The 20,833-nt window shown below is 37.9% G+C and overlaps 1 protein-coding gene across 1 annotated transcript in view; it reads left to right on the plus strand.

Moving 5' to 3' along the window:
* Positions 1-20,833, plus strand: part of BLTP3A (bridge-like lipid transfer protein family member 3A) — a 57,201-nt gene that overhangs the window by 34,960 nt on the left and 1,408 nt on the right. Inside the window, exons 12-20 of the mRNA XM_070941501.1 lie at positions 280-421; positions 1,028-1,221; positions 3,054-4,600; positions 7,141-7,340; positions 9,923-10,074; positions 10,173-10,323; positions 11,399-11,664; positions 19,341-19,449; positions 19,860-19,972. Of these exons, the coding sequence (XP_070797602.1) occupies positions 280-421; positions 1,028-1,221; positions 3,054-4,600; positions 7,141-7,340; positions 9,923-10,074; positions 10,173-10,323; positions 11,399-11,664; positions 19,341-19,449; positions 19,860-19,972 (2,874 nt within the window). The remainder of the gene's footprint in view (positions 1-279; positions 422-1,027; positions 1,222-3,053; positions 4,601-7,140; positions 7,341-9,922; positions 10,075-10,172; positions 10,324-11,398; positions 11,665-19,340; positions 19,450-19,859; positions 19,973-20,833) is intronic.

Consider the following 20,833-nt stretch of genomic DNA (forward strand, 5'->3'; position numbering starts at 1 on the left):
AAAAGGAGGGGGAATAAGAGTCAGTTCAAATTTCTGTCTCACATTCTGTTTAGGTTTCCAGAAAACCAAACTGATTACTTATAACACAAGAATATACTATTTGAAAAGTACTGTGTAATAGCGCTTCAAACATTTCAATGACTGGTGCTTTTCTTCTTCTAAAATCTTTCCTTTTATGTCCTAGATTACATACACTTAAGTGTAAAAGTCCAAAGAGTATCACTGTCATAATTCATATGTATGTACCTACACATATACAATATTTCTGTTGCTTTCCAGGTTTCTACAGCTGGACAGCAGAGTAAGAAGCCTTCAACATTACTTTCATGTAGAAGGAAATTATTGAATCTTCCTGAACATACGTCAGCAATCCATATAGTTTTCACGGAGTACTATTTTCCAGACCACACTACTTTTCCAGGTGACGATCTCAGGAATCATATTCCTCTAATCTTTTACAAAAGTTGATAAAAGTGTCAACATTACTATTTCTTTCATCTTAACACATTTCCCTTTCATTTCCATCATGTTTCTCTTAATACAAAAAAACCTTGCAAAGATAGAATAGCAGTTGCACAGCCCTTTTATTTGAGCATTCTACCTTGAAGCATCTCATTCTTTCTACTTCTTCATTACAGTTTAGAAGTATGCTCTATCTCCCTAGGGATTTGGAAATTTGCCCAAAGAAGGCCTGTAGGGGGTATGAGGCATCCTCTAGATGAGGGGTCCCCAACCCCCAGCCCGATAGTAGGCTGTGGCCTGTTTAGAACTGGGCTGTGCGAGACATGGGCTGGCAAGCACATGTGCGCACAGCTCCACTCGCATGAGCAGTGGGCTGACGCATATACTTGCCCACTGGCCTGTTGGTCGCGCAGCCCAATGGAAGTTCTCAACATGTGTTGACTACAATCCTCTATCATACCCAGCTAATATGGTCAGTAGTTGATCTAAAGTGGTTCAGAATTGGTTGCAATTGAAGGCAAGAATCAGTGGAACTCTAACCTATTTTTTTTTCTCTTTTCCCCAGTCCCAAGTCCAAACTTGTACTTGCAGATGAATGGTTTGGTTTTCACTTTGGACACAAGGAGCATGCTTTGGGTGAATTTATTCTGCCTTGATCTCTATCGCAGTCTACAACAGTTTAAAGCTATATACAAGCTGGAAAGCTCTGGAAAAAGGGAGGAACACATCGATATTCGATTGGATGGCTTTATGTTAAAGGTTTGTTTATTTGCTTTTGCTTCTACTGTGTCTTAATAATAATAATAATAATAATTTTATTTCTATACCGCCCTTCTCCCGAAGGACTCAGGGCGGTGTACAGCCAATTTAAAAACACAAGACACAACAATAATTAAAAATTAAAATGATTAAATAAATTTGGCCGATTTAAAACCCCAAAAATTTAAAATACCCCAATTTAAAATTATTAAGTTGATAGCCCGGCCTGGCGGAACAACAGGGTCTTCAATGCGCAACGAAACACCCGGAGGTCGGAGATCTTGCGTATTTCCGGGGGCAGTTCATTCCACAGGGCTGGGGCTCCCACAGAGAAGGCCCTCCCCCTTGGTGTCGCCAGCCGACATAACTTGGCTGATGGCACCCTGAGGAGACCCTCTCTGTGGGAGCGGACTGGTCGGTGGGAGGCTATTGGTGGCAGAAGACGGTCTCGAAGGTACCCGGGTCCTATGCCATGGAGCGCTTTAAAGGTGGTAACCAACACCTTGAATCGCACCCGGAAGACCACTGGGAGCCAGTGCAGCTCGCGCAGGAGGGGTGTCACACGGGCACAACGGGTTGCGCCCATAACCACCCGCGCGGCCGCATTCTGGACCAGTTGGAGCCTCCGAGTGCTCTTCAAGGGGAGCCCCATGTAGAGAGCATTACAATAGTCCAGCCGGGAGGTGACAAGGGCATGAGTGACTGTGCGCAAGGCGTCCCGGTCTTAAATTAGGCAGACAAAGAACTCTTGTAGTAAGGAGGATGAATGAGGGAGAATTTCTTTTAGTGGAACAAACTCTTTGCTCTTTCTTCCTGTGGAGTTAGTGAAACATTTGACAGCTTTCTTCAGAGTTATATTGCAGAAAATCATAAAAAGCTGCTAGCCTGAGAGAAAGTGACTCATTGATAAATATTATTGATAATTAAGATTGATTGTTTGAATGAAATTTTGTCGTCAACTCGGGATGTCCTTTGTATCTCTGCACTCTCCTAAGTGTAGCGGGTATGCATGAGAAAGAGCAAGTCCATTTCAAATAAGAAAAGGCCAAGTAGGCTTCTTTGTTTTATCCACTGACAGCTTCTAGATCACTTGCAACTCCCTTTTTTTGGGTTCTGCATGGACTGATAGTACTTTAACTGGATCGTTCCATGCAGTCATTTTAATTGAGTATTATTGTTACTTATTTAGGGGTAAAGTGCCATCATTGTGTAACCCATCAAATAAAATCAAATAAAAGTTACTGTAATCAAAATTATTATCCCAGTTCTTTAAAGGAAAAAAAATCAGAAGTCTGATAGCATCTCTGTAACTAACAATTTTTGTTAAAAGACATATGCTTTTTATGCAGCTCATAAAAGCTTATGTCTTTTAATAAATTTGTGAGTTGAAAAAGGTATTACTAGACTCCAAATATTTTGCTACCATAGACTAAGATGACTCCTGCTACAAGCTTTATGAAGTAAAATTCTCCTTGAATTTGTGCTTATGGTACAAGTTTTTAAATAATAAAAAAAAGATTACTGGAGTCTTCTAACTGTGGTAAAACTGTTTAAACGGTATATTTATGTATTATATACTACAAAGGTCTTGTGGAATCATATGTTAAATTTGGGAAATTTCATTTTTTCCTTACTCAGCCATAACAGAGTTGTGTGGCCTTATGTAGATCACAATCTGTCAGTTTCAGTTCCCTATTGCTAATATAAGTAACTGGCTATCAAGATAACACGTTAGTAGTGTGCTATAAACATATTTAAATATGCACTGTTTTACTTCTGTACTTTTACGGCTATATAGATCGTTCTTAATATTCCTTCTGCACCTCATACAGGTAAACATCCCAGTGGACAAAAAAGTAATTGATCACCAGGACCGTCCCCAGTGTCTCTCTATGTCCACATCAGAAGTGACAGCTACTAATACAAGGCATGGACCTCATTGCAGCTGTTTAGCCCTGCAGAACCTGTTCCGTAGATTTGCTGCTTCTGAATTCTTCCATTCAAGCTATACCAAATTCCCTAAATTTCAGGACAACTTTAGTCTCTTGCATACTCTCTTTCTACGTCACGCATACCAGGTGGATACCAATGTCCAGCAGCACACAGATTTCTGCCACTTTCCTGGCAAATCTTCCGTTTTTGAAGATCTTTGGTCTGTTAATTTTACCCAGGTGTCCTTGGATTTTGAGGGGACCAAAAGTTCCAAAGGAGAGGCCCTTCACTTTATCTACCCTTTCCCACTCTGTGTGTGGGCTTGCCTCCCAAAGAAATGGGAACAAGCCCAGGCAGCAATGCTGAAAGTTTCATCTACCTCAAATGTTAGACTTAAATCTTCCACGACTTTTAGTAATCATACTGAGAACCAGGTCTTTTCCGGTGAGGAGCAATTCTGCCAAAGATCAAAGACTGAGCAGAATTTGAGAAGCATCTACCTTACCCCAGAGGCAAAGGAAGTCTTGGAAGAAAGTTGTACTGTTAATGATGAAGGAAATGATAATGATTTGGAAATATCTGCCGATATCCATGTTCTTCTGTATTCAAGTGCACATATGAAGGTGCAACTCAATCATTATCAGTATTTGATGCTACTTCGAATGAAAGAAGTACTACAGACTTTTCAAGAGCAATTTACCCTAGATACCCAGGAAATAACTGGGTCGCCTTTAGATTCCATAACCACTTGCATAGGCATCATGTTCAACAGTACTGAGGTAGCTTTGCTAATGCATCCTGTTCCTGGTTCTTCACTAGAACCAAGATCTGTAGATTCAGATTCTACCAGTCTAGTTGAATCTGAACTCTCAGCGTCAGAGAGTAGGGAAAGACTAATTGCTGAAAGCAAAGAGCTGAAGTCAGATGTTAGCTCCGAGAAGGAAAATAGTAGTCCCATCAAAATGTCAGAAGATACAGGAACTGAGAATACAGATAGGAATATGACTGCATCGCAAAATGGAATGCTGAAATCCCAAACTGATGGATCTTTGACGGAAGAAGAATTGCATAGTCAAGCCACTGGACAGAGGAGCCCTGTAGAAGAAGCACATGAAGCTGAAGAAATCCCTGATGCAGAGAAACAGTATGAGCATGTCAGCCTACCTAAGACTTCTGAAGTTCTTCCTTCCAGACCATCTTCCATTGTAGATCCTTTAGGTGGCATACATATCCCTCTTAATGGGCAAGAAGAGTTGATTCCATTGAGAAATATGGAGTTGGAGTTATCTAGTGCATTGCATATAACAAAGGATGCCACCAAGGAAGCCTTGCATGTTACTATGGACCTCACTAAAGAAGCCATGTCAATAACAAAAGATGCTTTCAGTTTGAGCAAGGAAAAAATGGCTTCCACTATGCAGAAAATGCTGTTCCACCCCCAAATCAAGTGAGTAATACTTTAAACTACACTACAGTTAGGATAATAGTGATTATTACCGTCTTCTGTTCTGTCTTCATTTTTGTGTTTGGGCAAGTGTAATCCGGAGTTCATTTTACTTTATCTTTTCCCTGCTATTTAAATATTTAATAGCCCTTTGATTATAGTTCTTTTTGATTACGCTTTTTCCATGAGTCTTGTCACAAAGGGAGCCAGCCTTTCACTTATTCCATGTGCTGGCTTTAGGATGAACTACTTTGCTGTGATATCAGTGAATCGTAGTTTTAAAATTTTAGAAACAAGCTGTGTACATTGTAGATTGTCTTTAGATAAATCTCCTGGTACTCTGTAAGCATTTTTACTATGCTAGTCTTTTTCCCTCCCTTGTAATTAATTGTTGCCACCTTTCCTCTCTTAAGTTTTCGGACTTTACACTAATTTTTTCAGAGTTATAAATGGTATTATGGAAAGTGTCCGTTAAAACAATCTATTTAGTGATCTTTATATCTTTGTTATTTTTTCAACCCAATAGAGATAATTACTGCTGGCCATGTAACATTTGAGAGGGCAAAATGTCCCTTTCATTCCATACATGAAGCCACTGAAGTGGCTCATTGCTGTCTTCTAATTCATCTTTATATTTATTCTTGTGAGTGGGTGTGTGTAGTAAAATACTGCTTATAGGAAATAAGTATACGATTCCAGTGAGACAAAATGTATCTCACTGGTGAAATCCAATTTTTTTACTACTGGTTCTGTGGGCATGGCTTGGTGGGCATGGTGTGGCTTGGTGGGCATGGTGTGGCTTGGTGGGCGTGGCAGGGGAAGGATACTGCAAAATCCTCATTCCCTCCCCACTCCTGGGGGAAGGATATTGCAAAATTTCCATTTCCACCACACTCTGGGGCCAGCCAGAATTGGTATTTGCCGGTTCTCCGAACTACTCAAAATTTCCGCTACCGGTTCTCCAGAACCTGCTGGATTTCACCCCTGATGTATCTGCTATTTCTCTCAGAGAAGTAGAAAGGAGGTAACTGTGATGTGTTTTTTTCTTGCAGAATACAAAATTGTATGTGTAATATATACAGATGTGGCCAAAGCTATTGGTACCCCTCAACCTTTTCCAAGTACTGGTAGTTCTCGACTTACAACAGTTCATTCAGTGACTGTTCAAGGTTATAAGAGCACTGAAAAAAAGTGACTTATGACAGTTTTTCACACTTATGACCATTTCAGCATCCCCATGGTCACATGATCAAAATTCAGACGCTTGGCAACAAGTTTGTGTTTATGACGGTTGCAGTGTGCCGGTGTCATGTGATCCCATTTTGCGACCTGACAAGCAAAAGTCAATGGCAAAGCCAGATTCACTTAACAACTGTGTTACTAACTTAACAACTGCAGTGATTCACTTAACAGCAGTGGCAAGAAAAGTTGTAAAATGGAACAAAATTCACTTAACATATGGCTCACTTAGCAACAGAAATTTTGGGCTCAATTATGGTCATAAGTCAAGGACTATCTATAATTCCAATTCAAGAAATTGAAACTGACACAAGTAAACAGCATCCACTGTTCATTATTCCGTAGAGCAGACACTTTGCTTCTGATGTGTGAAAGGGCATGGATATAATTACTGGTACTCATAAACTAATATATATTTATAGCACACTTTTTTGAGGCAATAACTGCAGTCAACTCTTTCTGGAGCCTTGAATAATACTTCTACACTTCTCAACTGGCAATTTGTTCCACTCCATTCCATTTGAGCAAAATTGTCCCTGTTATCTCATGTTTGATGGGTCCTTCTCCCAATTGGGATTTTCAGCTTTGTTCTATTGGATTCAGATCAGGATTCATAGCAAGCACCCACTTCAGAATAGTGTTTATTTTTCAGCCTTTGTTGGCTTTCTTAACATTCTCTGAGATGTAAGTTTTGGATTATTATCCTGATGGAGATAACGCTTTCTAACACTGGGCACTATATTTCACTCCAGAATGTCTTGATGATGATCTGATTTCACTGTATCCTGCAAGGCATAAAAGGCGGTACCAGAGGCAGCAAAGCAACCCCATAACATTATGGCACTTCATCCATGATTCATTTCTAGATGTGGTGTTCTTTTCTTTAAAAGTATCTTTTTTTCCCCCTGTGAACACACAACAAAACAGAACTGCTGGGACTTATCAAAAAGCTCTAATTTTGTTTCATCTGGCCAAAGGACATTCTCCCAGAACGGTGGCTTGTCAGTGTGCATTTTAGCAAATAGTCTGCTTGAGGGATTACTAAAATTTAATAATGTCATTTAACTTCTAAGGGCTACCAATAATTATGTCTGTGCGATTTTTTTATTACAAGAACCAAAACCAAAGACCTATAGAATAAAGAATTGTAGATGCCATTTATTTCTGTCAAATTTAATTTACTTCATGACAAATTGGGACTCTCTAGAAAAAATGAAGGGACAGCAACACTTAGGGCCACATCTGTAGGCTCTCATGATAACTATGTTCATTAACACCAGCAAATTTTGATCTGTGATTGTCAGCAGAGATCTTTCACCAAAGCCTGAAGAGGCAGCAGTGACTCAAGTAGGAAGTAATAGTGAAAGTGTGCGTTTTACCTCCATGAAGAAGACTGCTTCACAACATTCCTTTGATACCAATTCGTTAGATGGCAGTGGTCTTGAAGATAGACTGTCAGTAGATAGTGATGGCAGTGATGGCTTTGTTATGCTTATGGATTCAGGTAATAAGAGTTTATTTGGTTTCGGTCTTATTACAGATTAATAAAATGGAACTTAATGGAATTGTAAAGTAAAAACATTTGGTATTTTAGAGGATGACTTACAAAGTGGCTACCTTGGGAGAATTGCATACTCATAAAACAGCTGCTGTGGCAGGTCATCACAAGCCAATCGTTTGCCAGAATGTTTAGTATCTATCATCCCAATGGAACCTCTGTTGGGCCCAAAGATATTCCCGTAAATAAATGTGCTATTACTTTTTCTTACAACATATCAACTTTCCCTTTCATTTTTTAATTCAAATAGTATGTTTTTAAAAGGCTAGCTAGAGCAGAGCGTCTAGTGGGCATTGATCTACAGGTATATCAATCAAGAATAAGGAATTGGAGGGGAGCTACATGTTGCTGAGCTGTTACTCTTAGCATTACAAGGAGGTATGACAGTAGTAATGTTGGGAATTATATAATCTGGTCTGTTAAATGGCTATGTTTGAAAAAAATATCTAAAAGTGATATTATGGATAAAAGTGGGGACTTCTTAAACCAATTACTTCTTTAACTATTTTTTCTTATTTCCATTGAGGCAACACAAAATTCATCTACTGCATAGGTTGTATAGTGGGTGAGTCATCCTGGAGACGATGAATCAGATAAAATTTATCTAATATCCCTGGGAATTTATCTATTGGGATGAAATATAAATAGACTTTATATTCCTCTGAAATTAGCAATGTAATAATATGTGTGAGTTGGTTTCCATTTCCTTATTGCCACATGGACACGTGCACTCTGCTATGGGGGTTTTATTATACCTGCCTTGAAGTACTGCTGGTGGAAGAGTAGTTTATCTAGCTTTAAAAATGCTTTCCGCAACTTGGAGAAAATTAGGTTTTGCAGATAACATGCTGATTACCATGTTCCTTAATTTATTCACATTCAGTCATGTTGGGACAAGGGTTGACTTCGGTCTGAAACTCTACATCACTTATTCTTTAATAATTAATTGTTTGGCTTGATCATAGCCTATTGATATTAAAAATGGTAGAGAAAGAGTCCATATGAAGTCAATTTATGCTCCACTGCCTGTTTCCTGGGAGAAGACAAATTATCGGTTAAAATTAAGGGGGTCAGTCCAATTGAAAAAAATTGTATTTTAAGCCAGTATATTATCGTCATCTTCCAGGCTCTGACCTGGATTAACGGCATTCCTGTCTCGAGTCTTAACTGGGCATTTGGAATTCCATTGGGAGCAGCTAAATTGATCGCAAAAAAATTGTTTGCACAGTTTCCTTGTTGAGTGTTTTGATGGTGAGATTTTTTTTCTTGTCATAGATTTTGATGGTCATGTATTTGCTGTTGATAACCTTACCAAAGTATCAGAAACCAAAAATCAAATACTGAGATGAAGAAACATAGGATTTATACTTAACACTTGGTGCCCTCTGAGCTTTATTTGCTTACAAACATTTCAGTACCCAACTAGATAACATCATGCCATTGATGATGTTACCTAGTTGGGGAATGAAATGTCTTGCAAACAAACAACTGAGCTCAGAGATCATCAGGGACTCCACAGTTCACCTTAAGCTACATATATTCTCCTCTACTTTTTTTGTTCTCTTTAAGTCATTTCCCTCATTAAATAAAACTATTCTTAAATCAAGCAATATTCTTTCTGGATATTTTTGTTTAATATTGATGTCTAGCTATAATCCTAAACTTCACAAATTGTTCCCTATTTAAAGTCTAACAAAGGCAAAGGCTGCTTAGCTTTCTAAATTAGTGAAAATTGGTTATGTGCTGCCGGTGTTGGCTGATCAATAAAGAGGGCAATAAATCACAAGTATACAGTATATAGGGAAATAAAGTTCTTCAAAATGTCCTGACTATGACAATATTAGAAGAACCATTCATAATTTCTACCAAGATGCTGCGCTGGAATTGAATCGATCTTTTTTATTATTATATTCAAGTCTAAATGTTACTCATTTTTATGGAAAGATATAGAAGAGACTCAGTTTGATATAGTTGTTAAGGTGCTGGTCCAAAAAGCAGAAGACTGAGTCCTCGATTTCCTTTAAGCTTGAAAACCAGTGAATTATGAGTGTGTGCATGTGTGTGTGTGTGTGAGAGAGAGAGAGAGAGAGAGAGATGAAATAATAATGGTAATAATAATTCCCAAAAAATCTAGAACATTACCTGAATATCTTCTGCATTAACAAAATCAGTCATTTGCAAAAAGACAGTTTTATTTGGAACAGCTTGCAACTTGCAAAGAAACCTTTAACAACATTAAACAACAACATCTGTTTATTCAAATACCTTGGGAAGAATAAGTGGACAAAAAATGCCAAATCCAGTCTAAACATCTGGCTGACTGCAATCAACTGTAATAATAATAATACTATAGTATTCTTTATTTCAGGTTTAAAACTTTCCTTTTGGGGGGGCAAAAGAAGTCGGAATTTTAGATAACTCATGTTAGAATTAGTACAGAAGAACTGCAGCCTTTTTTCTCCCCAGAATTCTTGCAATCTTTTCTGTGCTAAAAAAATACTTAAAATGTTTTTTTTTTAAAATTTCAGAGCCCAGTCTTGATCTTCTTACCTTAGGACAACTTCCCCAGATGCATAACGATAGAGACATTAGACCAAGCTCAGTGGGAGACGAAGAAAGAGGATCTACTTGTGTTAACAGTTCAGCTTCTCTGAGTGGACAGGACCCTAATACTCAGTTGGTCAGATTCTTGTGATTTTTTTTGTCTTGTTATTTTACCAACAATTTTTCTGTGGCATTTGAGAGCAGCATCCATTTATTCTGGGCTTTCTGTTTTAGGTTTCTGTGCTGGTGTTAAAAACAAATGAATTGAATTGTGTAATAGAATCAAAGAGAGATGATATGACACTTGCTCTTCAAGTTATGGAACTAACTCCTGAACATCTGGGAAATATCAGCATGTGGCAGTACCTGCAGAATGCGCCCACAGGTATGTTAGAGGCCAGCAAAGTATTTAGCTGCAGTTTGGCAGCTTTGATGCAAATGTGTAAATCTGTGTAAATAAAAGCTTTCTCTGCTAGCACAGTTCTGTGTCTCAGTACATAAGTGATATTGAAATAATAATCCCTCTTTGCTTCCTCTCACCAACAATGGGGCACAAAAAGACAGCAGGTAATTTTTGAAATCAGATATGCTAAGAGTTAGTACGAGGTTCCTTCATTCTAAGTGTTATGAGCAGAGCTGAAGAAAATAGGAGGTAAAGCATTTGCTTGATACTGAGAGGTGCTATCAGATTGCTGCTTTTTTGCTACCATAGATTAACCCAGCTCTTCTCTTATCATGTCCTTAAGAGAGATGAAGCATAAAAAGCCAAATGTTCTTTAGCTTCAACCACTCTTCCTCTTTTCTAGCACATTATTATTATGCGGGAACAATCCCCCATTCACTAACCCTGAATTGGAGAATCTTATTTTCTGTTCAGGGTCACTTTTCTTTAGAACTTTCTATAGCAGGGTTGTCAAACTTGTGGCCCACAGGCCAGATGCTGGCCACCCCCACCCCCGGTTTAGCGAAGGGGTGAAAAGTCCCAATACGTCACATGATGCTGCTGTGACGACGTGAATTTGACACCCCTGTTCTATAGTGTATAAGTGCTGGTATCAGATGTGGGTAGACCTGAAATGTATAGCTAGTGCTGTCTGTGGCCCCAAAACTTTTGGTTGCAGTTTTCAGGGAACTCTTGGATATTGCTACCAAACTGCAGTTTTGAAGAATGACAGAATAAAAAATTATTAAATACATATATTAATTAATTTTATCCCAGTTTTGTTTTTATCCTTACCCTGTCTAACTTCTAGAGGTAAATTCTTAGCACCCAGTTCAAATGCCAGCTATGCCCTTAACCCTTTAAAATATTATTGTTAGAGTTGTGTGTTTTCATTCTCTTTTTTACACACCTTTCATTCCCTTTGCCATCCAGATCTCTATGTTTTATTTATAGTAATAGTAGTACGGTAATATAATTATTACTGAAAACTATCCGTTGGAATGATTTTATTCTTCAGGAGTTCCAAACACAGAGAGGTCTACAACTACTGAAACTATCCAAACCCAACCTGAGGTGTGCTTACGATATGAAATTGGACCAAGCGCTGCAGTGCATTCACCTCTGGCTGTCCAAAATGGGTTTTTTCATATGCTGATCCATAGCTATGAGACAGAACTTCTGACATCATCTCTTTCTAGCATTGGGCTCTTCCTTGAAGATGAAATCATTCCTGAAGTTATTCCCATGAAGATTGAGATTGTGAATACCAAGATTACCTTAAAGGTAAGTATGTACTCTTAGCATTAATAAAGGTTGCAAAATGTAGGAAACTCCAGTGGAAATCATTTCTGTTTCTACAGTATCCTGAGAGAGTTATTTATATAAAATTTAATTTCAATTAAACAAATGGTTTACTCTCAAATAATTAAAATTTAAGACCCTCATATATTTGGTACTGAATGTCATTATTTATATTGAAAGTCATTTTGATAGCTCATATAAAGTAAATAAAATGTTCCTTGCTGAAGAAAAATGAACATGGTTTTTGCAAAGCTAGTCTCACTAACATTTTAGAATATGGTGGATAACCCACAATGTACAGGTCCTATGTGACCTAGTGCTTTTGCGGAGGCCCCAGATCTCGTCATCTTCCCCTATATCAAGTTGTTATGCTCAGTCTTCATTGTGAGAACAAAGAATTGGGCTTATCCACTTAAACTGTCTTAAAAACAAAACCATGTAGTGAAGTATATATAAAAAAATATGGGTAAGAATAAAGGGATAATTGTTATTGTGTGGAAAGGAAAGAAATTAGGCTATCTGTTTTTAACAAATTAATAAAGGATTTGGAGTTACGGGTAAACCAATCTGATGGATAGTACCAAGTATTCAAAATACTAAAAAAAAACCACTACCACCCAAAGTACTCCAGAGAGATAATTAAAAGGACTGACAACAAAATAGCAAATACAATGAAACATTTGTGTAAAAAATCTGATGTTGGCATACACACTGGGAGGAGTATTGAAGGTAGTAATCACGAAAAAAATGGATTCTGGAAAAATTTGAACCAAGTCAATAACTTTCCTAAACAGCAGGGGGATCCTAGTCTCGGGGTTGTTAAAGAAATAAGATTTTGTATTATTTTTATACAATATTTTCGTATAGCAATACTTTGAAAACAATCTATAGTTCTGCCCATTATATCTCAAGGAAAGAACTAGAAAAATCAGATATGGTATTGAGATTCAGATATTTAGGAGATGGAGTATTTTTCCTTCGATGTCAATAAATGACGTTCTTTCAGTGACCATTCAAGCTTAAGGTGGCATTGAATGAATGGTATTCATGGCTGGTACTCAAAGTTCTAGCAGTTCCAGCACCCCTGTGGTCATCCATATGATTGCAATCTGGGCACTTGGCAACTGGATCACACTTTGTGATGGTTGCAGCATCCTGCAATCTTGTGGTTGACATTTGCAATCTTCCCTGCTGGCTTCCCACAAGCAAAGAAAACAGGTAGGAACAGTAGCAGGTTGCTCAGGTAGGTCTCCCCCCACCTGCAGCACCCACCCTCAGCCCCACTATCTTCACACTACACCAGCCCTTCATGCACTGTGCATTAGCCAACCCAAGCCCCACTGCATTTATGTCATGTCCCCGTGACCCTTCTTGCATCTTGCAGCAACCACTTAGCTGCCCGCCAGCCTGCTTGGAAGCTGACTGGGAATTACAAATTCCTACCGCTTCCACACTGATTTTCCTTGTTGGAAGCTGGCAGGTTGAAAGGAAGTCCTATCTTCCTTGCTTAATCCTTGCTTAATGATGGCAATGTGGAGTGCCAAGATTGCCATTTCTAGGTGATGTGGTCACATTGCACTTTATGACCGCATTGCTTAGTGATGGAAATTCTGGTCCCATGTACCATCATTAACTGAGGACTATTTGAATTTGGTTTAGATTTAGAAGAAAAGAATACCAGAGATGGGAAGTTTATTTGTTTTATATTATATTATCATTTTCCTACTAGAAATCATCACAGAAAAAAAGCTAAAATGGTCTATCGTTGGCATATCCCCCCGGCAAGAATCGCAAGAATGTTCCCGGGAGTTTCTCCGGCAGTGTGGGAATGGTTGTGGGACGTACTACCACCAATGGTGGACGTGCCCCAAAGCAGGCAAATATTGGTCCAAGGTTCGGAACTGGATGGTGGAAATTACAGGATATAATATAGAGTTGAAACCAGTGATTTTTTTATTAGGAATGAAAGCAGACAAAATAACTAAAGAAAAATGTTATTTGATCCTCCACATCACTACTGCAGCTAGGATACTATACGCGCAAGAATGGAAAAACGAATTAATACCCGCAGAAAATAAATTAATTTGGAAAATTACAGAATGCACAGAGGCAGACCGGTTAACGAAATTACTTAGGAAACAAAAAGATTCTGATTATTACAAATGTTGGAATTTATGGTATAATTGGGTGAAAGAAAAGAGAGGGAAATGAAATGGATAGGCGCAGATTTGTGTATGTTAGTTGCAACAACCTTGTATGTATATATGTAAAGTATTGTATTTTTAAAAATGAAAATAAACTTTATTTTAAAAAAAAGAAAGAAAAAAAGCTAATCTCCTACAGTCTAAAAAGAATAGAGTACGAATGGGAGAATGCAAATTCAGGCACAAACTCTTAAATTTAAATATTGTTTTTAAATAATCAACTGGACACAGTTTAAGTTAGGAAGAGAAAAGTCTTGCTGGAGCTGGCCTTTCAGGTGAATTGATAAAATGATGCTTCTCTCCTTCTCCTTCTCCCTTTCTTATACTTAAATTAGGATGAATACGTGCATTCAAATTCCTCCTGTCAAGATTGTTGCTTGGATATATTTTTTTGACTTCCGGTTTGGCGTCGCGGCGAGACAGTAGGGGATATAATGGGCACTGATGAGTGCCACAAAAACCCCGGCTGCCGAACCGCCGTCAATGAGTCTTCGGACCGGAACTATCTTGCAGGGATGGGGGAAAAGAAGGGGTGCCTCAGACAACCAAGAGGAACAGGCAAGTTCCTCAGAGGCCAGAGGGAATCCTCTGTGAGTCGGCAGCGGGGGGAGGCAGCCATTGAGGCTGCCACGAAGCTGGGACAACCAGGTTAAGAGATGTGCAGGAGGAGAGTGGATTGAAATGGAGCATTTTGAAGCCGGGTTCAAAACCCAGGCTTGCAACAATGCTTGGAGCAATATTATTAACTATAAGACCCCTAGCCTTAAAACAGCAGCTGAACAACAAAGGGGCTATGGAAAGTTTAAACTGTAATTTTAAAGAGATAAAGACCTGACAAACAACTAACTCTAGAACAGAACTAATGGAATTAAATATCGAGACATGGTAAAAAGACTGGATATTTCAAAACTGGAATTGGATTTATAAAAGAAGAAGAAGAAGAAGAAGAAGATTTGATACTTTTAAAATCGACGGAAGAAAAGTAAGCAACTGGACAGTTACATAATTGTAATAAAATGGATACTTGCATGACTAATGGAAAATGTGGATTGTAGAGGGACATCTTCTGGTCTAAAAAGGAACATTCTAACTCATTTTTGTTATGGAAAATTTGGACTTTACAGACAACAGTTGTGGGATTTTGTGTAGGAGGTTTTTATTTTCTCATCTGCAGGCAGCTTGACTTTGATGAAAAGAAAAGGAAACTACAATGGAACTCCTATAATTTGAATAATAACAATTTATTGGCGAAGGAACAAAAGAAGGATTTAGTGCAGGCTTAAAAGAAGGAAATCTGATGCATTTTATCCAGATTAAAAATAAGAAAAAGATTTAATATAACATATGGAGGACAAAATTTGAAGACTTTGAAAATGGAAGGAAATATATATTAGCAGGTGAGAAAGTGAAGAAATGATAGACATGGCTGGAAAAAGAAAAAAGAAGAATTAAAACAATGTGATTAAAAATGAAAAATATATAGGTGGTGGTAATAAAAAGAAGCTTCTTATAAGTTAATTATGGATGTTTAAGATCGCAGACCCACAATCCCCTTCCCAATTCCAGACATGGGGTGTGCAGAGACAAACAAAAGTGTACCTTGTTTCAGGCGGCGGATCAGGCCAAGAGGAAAGAGAAGAGTCTGCTGAGAAGAAGGACTGGGGTGCGCGGCTCTGCAATGTGCAGAAAAACACTTTTAGGCGTCAGCGTTACAATCTCCTCCCCGAATCCAAAGCAATTCCCAGTTCCCTGCTGCACATTGCAGGTGAACTGGCCGCCACCTGAAGCACGACTCTTGAGGTTTGCATTTTGGAATCCGGGCACCGATGGCTGGAAAGGAGGAACGTTTCCCTTTAGGGGCTCCCATTCAGTTCGGCTTGGCTCCTGGGCACAGAGAGGGTTAGGCAGCGGCGGCTCCTCACATTGCTGGGGAGTGAAGTCAGCGCGGCCAGAGGGATGACCAGCCGCAAATCGTGGCACCCGCCTTGTTTCCCAAAGCTGCTGGGCAGATTCCCCCCCCCACTGTCCCGAAGAGGGAGGGTTGTTCCTCAGGCTGTGCTCTGTCCCTCCACCCAGAGCATGCTAGGGATCTCTTTGGGGGAAAGCGAGTAGTCCCTGCACCTCTTGCTTGCAGGAGTAAGAGGAGGACGGCGCCACCTTAAATGCTGGTAGGCAGAGGTAAAATACTTTTTTCCTTGTTTTCCTCCCCCAAAATTAAGGTGCGTCTTATACTCCGGTGCGTCTTATTCACCGAAAAATACGGTAACTGAAATAAGCAATGTATAGATGGATGGAAACAACAAAGGATGCTGGGATTTAATAGTAAAGCTAACCATGATTATGCTGTGATCAACAGCCAAAAAATAAAAAAGATAAAAAAGAATATGCTGTGTTTAACAGCCAAAAAAATAAAAAAGCTATGCTGTGTTTAGCAGCCAAAAAATAAATAAGATTATGCTATATTTAACAGCCAAAAACCAAAAATGATTATGCTGTGTTTAACAGCCAAAAACCAAAAATGATTATGTTGGGTAGGTCAACAAAACAAAGAGGATTTTGCTGGGAGTAACAGCAAAAATGGAATGATTATGTTGGGTTTAACCAGAAAGATAAAGATAAAGATGTTAGGTTTAATAGTAAAAATAAAATGATTTTGCTGGGATTAACAGCCAAAAATAAAAATTATTATGCTGGGTAGGACAGCAAAAATAGGAATATGTTGAGAATAACAGCAGAAATGGAATGTATAAGTTTAATTTAACAACAGAAATAAAGATGATAATGATGATTCAACAGTAAAATAAAATGATTATGTTGGAGTTAACAGATAAGAAATAAAAATGATTATGTTGTAAAGTAATGAAGATGATTAAAATGGGAGTAATAGTTAAAATATTTTTTAAATGTTTATAATAATGGTAATGATTTATATTGTTAAAAGATATCCATCTAAGTAAAAAGGAAGAGAAAAATGGAATGACATTTGGTTAGGATCTAAGATTTAAGTAACGGATTTTTGGGATAATGGCATAATTGATAGAATTTAGAGAAATTCTGTAAAATTCTGTGTAAAATATTAAGTTGTGTTAATTGGAAGTTAAGAATTATTAGTGATTTGTATTAATTTGTGACCGGATCAATGCTTCATTTTGGAAAAGATGTGTTTTATGTTTGTGTTTTAAAAAATAAAAAAAAAACCTTTGTTCAAAAAAAAAAAAAGATTGTTGCTTGGATTTTTTTTCAACTTCCTGAGTTTATCCCTCACTCCAGAATAGTGGAATAGGCAGGTGGCCTCTATGGCAGAGTGCTTTTCTTGAAATGTAGTTTAGTTTATAATAAAAAAGTAATATGAATTTATACATCTGTTTTGGTATTTATCAGTGAAGACAATCTGAAATCCATTTTCAGTCAAGGTTTAGTGCTTCATTCTCCCCTCTCTTTTATGTTATTTTGTCTTTTAAGCTCATTGTAGAGATAATTGCATCCAGCCTGAAGCACTTGCCTCTGTTAGCAAAGCTCTAATTTCATTTTGTAAATTAGGAGAATGAATGCCTGAAATTGATCTGAGCAAACAGATGGTCCATAACATATTACAGATGTCTTTCCTTTGCCTCTGTATAGAAAGTTCCATGGATTTAAATGCTCTTTAGCTTATTCAAAAGGGATTATATTGGTTGCTATATCTTCTCCTTCATGTCCCTAGCATAGTGCAAGATCTGCTTTTTTCAGGTTGACCAAAGTATTGATCAATTGCTTGTGACAGGAATTGACTGACTGGCTTGTTACCTGAGCCTAACATTGTGGGCTGAGACAGAGTGACCCAAAGTCACCCAGCTAGCTTTTATGTCTAAGGTGGGACTAGAATTCACTCTTTCATTTTGTATCCTGGTGCCTTAACATCTAGGTCAAACTGGCTCTCTAGTGGTTGGTATGGCAGTGCTAAATATTTTTGAAAAATATATCACACTAATCTTCACTATTCTAATTGCCCCAAAAGTGTTTTTTCCAAAAGGCAACTGGACTTTCTTGACGTTTTCTTTGAAAATGTTTTGCTTCTCATTCAAGAGGCTTCTTGAGTTCTAACTGATTGGTGGGGAATGGCAGGGTTAGTGAAGGAGAAACATAAGGACAGCGGAGAAACAAAAAAGTATCTGAATGTTTCCAGGTAGAAAAATAAACATAAAATCTTAGCATATCAGGGATTGACCAATTTAAGATTGTATTAGCTTTCATAAATTACATGCTCATAGGAGTGACATTAGATATGACATCTGTGGAGAGACAAATGATAAAAGAAAAGGTACATCGGATTAGCTTGCTTAATATTGAGAGATAAATTCAGTCTGCAAACTATTAAAAAACAAAGACCAAAAAGGAAACAAACAGCCCTGACCAGATCCTCCATTATTATACACCAGGCAAACATATACTGGAGATAAGTGAAAACCAACACAATAGAAAGAACAACTAAAGATAACATAGTGCATCTAAGCAAGCCCTATCTAACAGGCATTCAATATTCCTGATCAAGGCAGATAGGACAAACATCATAAAAAGTCAGGAAACTCCACTTTCTGATGTCAAAGCACTAACAGTATTGCCTAATTTGGTAGGGGAACTTTACTAATTGATAAGATATTTGTAACCGCCATTTGCATAAGCAAATCCCTGCCCTCCCAATCCTTTTCTCCCAATCCCTATCCTCCAAGCATCTGAAGTCAGTTGTAGTTCAATAAGAATTTTTAATAACAATTGTTAGAAAAGGTGCTAACAAACTCCTTTTAACTGTTTATAAGAGAAGAAAACCAGGTCAGCGAACACCAAGATCCCAAAATTTCAATCTTGTGGTACATTTATTCTCCATTCTTGCTGCTGTGTATGTGGATCATCAGCCTTAAATCCCAGCCTTGAATTTATTTCTTTTTTTACTCCCTGACATTTTTTCCCATTTTAACAAATGCAGCATATGAAAAGAGCCATCACTAATATTAATATCAGAATATTATCCTTAACGCAGGTAGTTCTTGACTTACAACAGTTCATTTAATGACCAGAGCTGCAGCAGCACTGAAAAAAGTGACTTGACCATTTATCACACTTAACAACTGTTGCAGCATCCCCATGACCACAAAATTCAGGCGCTTGGCAACTGACTCATATTTATGACGTTTGCAATGTCCCATGGTCATGTGATCACCTTTTATAACCTTCTGACAAGCAAAGTCAATGGGGAAGCCAGATTAACTTAATAATCATGTTACTAACTTAACTGCTGTGATTCACTTTACAACTGGGGGAAGAAAGGTCGTAAAAACTCACTTAACAAATGTCTCTCTTAGCAACAGAAATTTTGGGCTCAATTGTGGTCGTAAGTCAAGTTAAATAATTAGAATGAAAATATTTTATAATGATATATTATTTTATAATAAAGGATAATTTTCTTGTTTTTTTAAGGATGACAGTCCTCGAGTGTATCATACCACTCCTGGTCCTGTGCCTATAATTTTAGCCATGGACCACATTGTTCTTCATTGTAAAGATGATGGAATATTCTTTATAACAGGTCAGTATTCTAGTAACACTGACTTATATGAGGCTGCAGTTCATATAACTATACTGTATTTCCTAGAAATCTCTAATCCAGCTTTACCAAATCTCGCACCCTGTTTATGTATTGGGAATGTGTTACGTCTTGGAATTACTGTTATTTAGATTGTAGTACATGTAGAGCATATCAGTTTGACGAAAGCCATTATAATCTGTCTCAGTTCCCCTTTGTTGTAACTGCTGCACTATAGTACATTGGACAAGTGGCTAATATAGGGAGGCAGTAATGCTCTTAAACATTGTCATTCAGCAATCTGACTCCATTATATTTATGGTAGTTGCTCAGTTTAAAAAAGTGGAGATGGTAAACTGGAAGAATTACTGTTGTGTAATTGCAGAGATACTGTTTTATACTTTACCCTCCAGCTGCAGAGAGAGAAGAATCTTCTACCCAGAAAACAGTCCAGAAAAATCTTAAACAGCGTATTCCAGTACAGAGAATCTCTATAGTTTCAGCGGGAAGTGATGATGAACCAGAGGTATGTCCTATTGTGCCTCTTAACCAAATAGCTTGCAATCACAAAAGAAAAGGGTATTTACTTCTTTGTAAATACCATAAATAGGGTGCTTCTGAAAACGCTCACTTCAGCTTCCCCCTTTCATTTTTTGGAAAAGGAAGAGCAAAAATATCTCTTTACTTAGACCTTTTGTTGTTGTTAGTTGTGACGTCGTGTCCAACCCATCGCAACCCCATGGACAACATTCCTCCAGACCTTCCTGTCCTCTACCATCCTCTGGAGTCCATTTAAGTTCATGCCAACTGCGTCAGTGACTCCATCCAGCCACCTCGTTCTCTGTCGTCCCCTTCTTCTTTTGCCCTCAATCTTTCCCAGCATTAGGCTCTTCTCCAGTGAGTCCTTCCTTCTCATTAGGTGGCCAAAGTATTTGAGTTTCATCTTCAGGATCTGGCCTTCTAAACAGCAGTGATCCATGAAGGGGAAGATCTTTTAAAAGACTGTTATTAGAAACAGGATGTTGAAAAAAGATATTTAATAATTGGTTTTCATCAAAAGCTATGATATTGGGATATACATTAATTCAGATATTGCTGTAAAGTGCCTATGATTGGAATAAGGAATAGTGGCAAAAAAGAAAAACAATATGATATGGTATGGTATTATATTGATATGATGGTCTTCAGTAATACAGTTTATTAGTGTTTAAATAATAAGTCCCTACTACTATAAAGAGATCATATGCTAATTAGCATATCTGTAACTTCATTAAAATAAATCCCAACTCTAATTATATTGATCGACTGTAATGTAAAAAAAATTCTCTTAGAATTAGGGTCTGTCATTTGTTACTTCTTTTTCCTCTTTCAGAGAACTCCAGTTTAT

This window comes from Pituophis catenifer, unplaced genomic scaffold, assembly GCF_029215685.1.
Source record: "Pituophis catenifer annectens isolate HBS135680 unplaced genomic scaffold, rPitCat1.0.hap2 SCAF_3, whole genome shotgun sequence".
NCBI classification, from domain to species: domain Eukaryota; kingdom Metazoa; phylum Chordata; class Lepidosauria; order Squamata; family Colubridae; genus Pituophis; species Pituophis catenifer.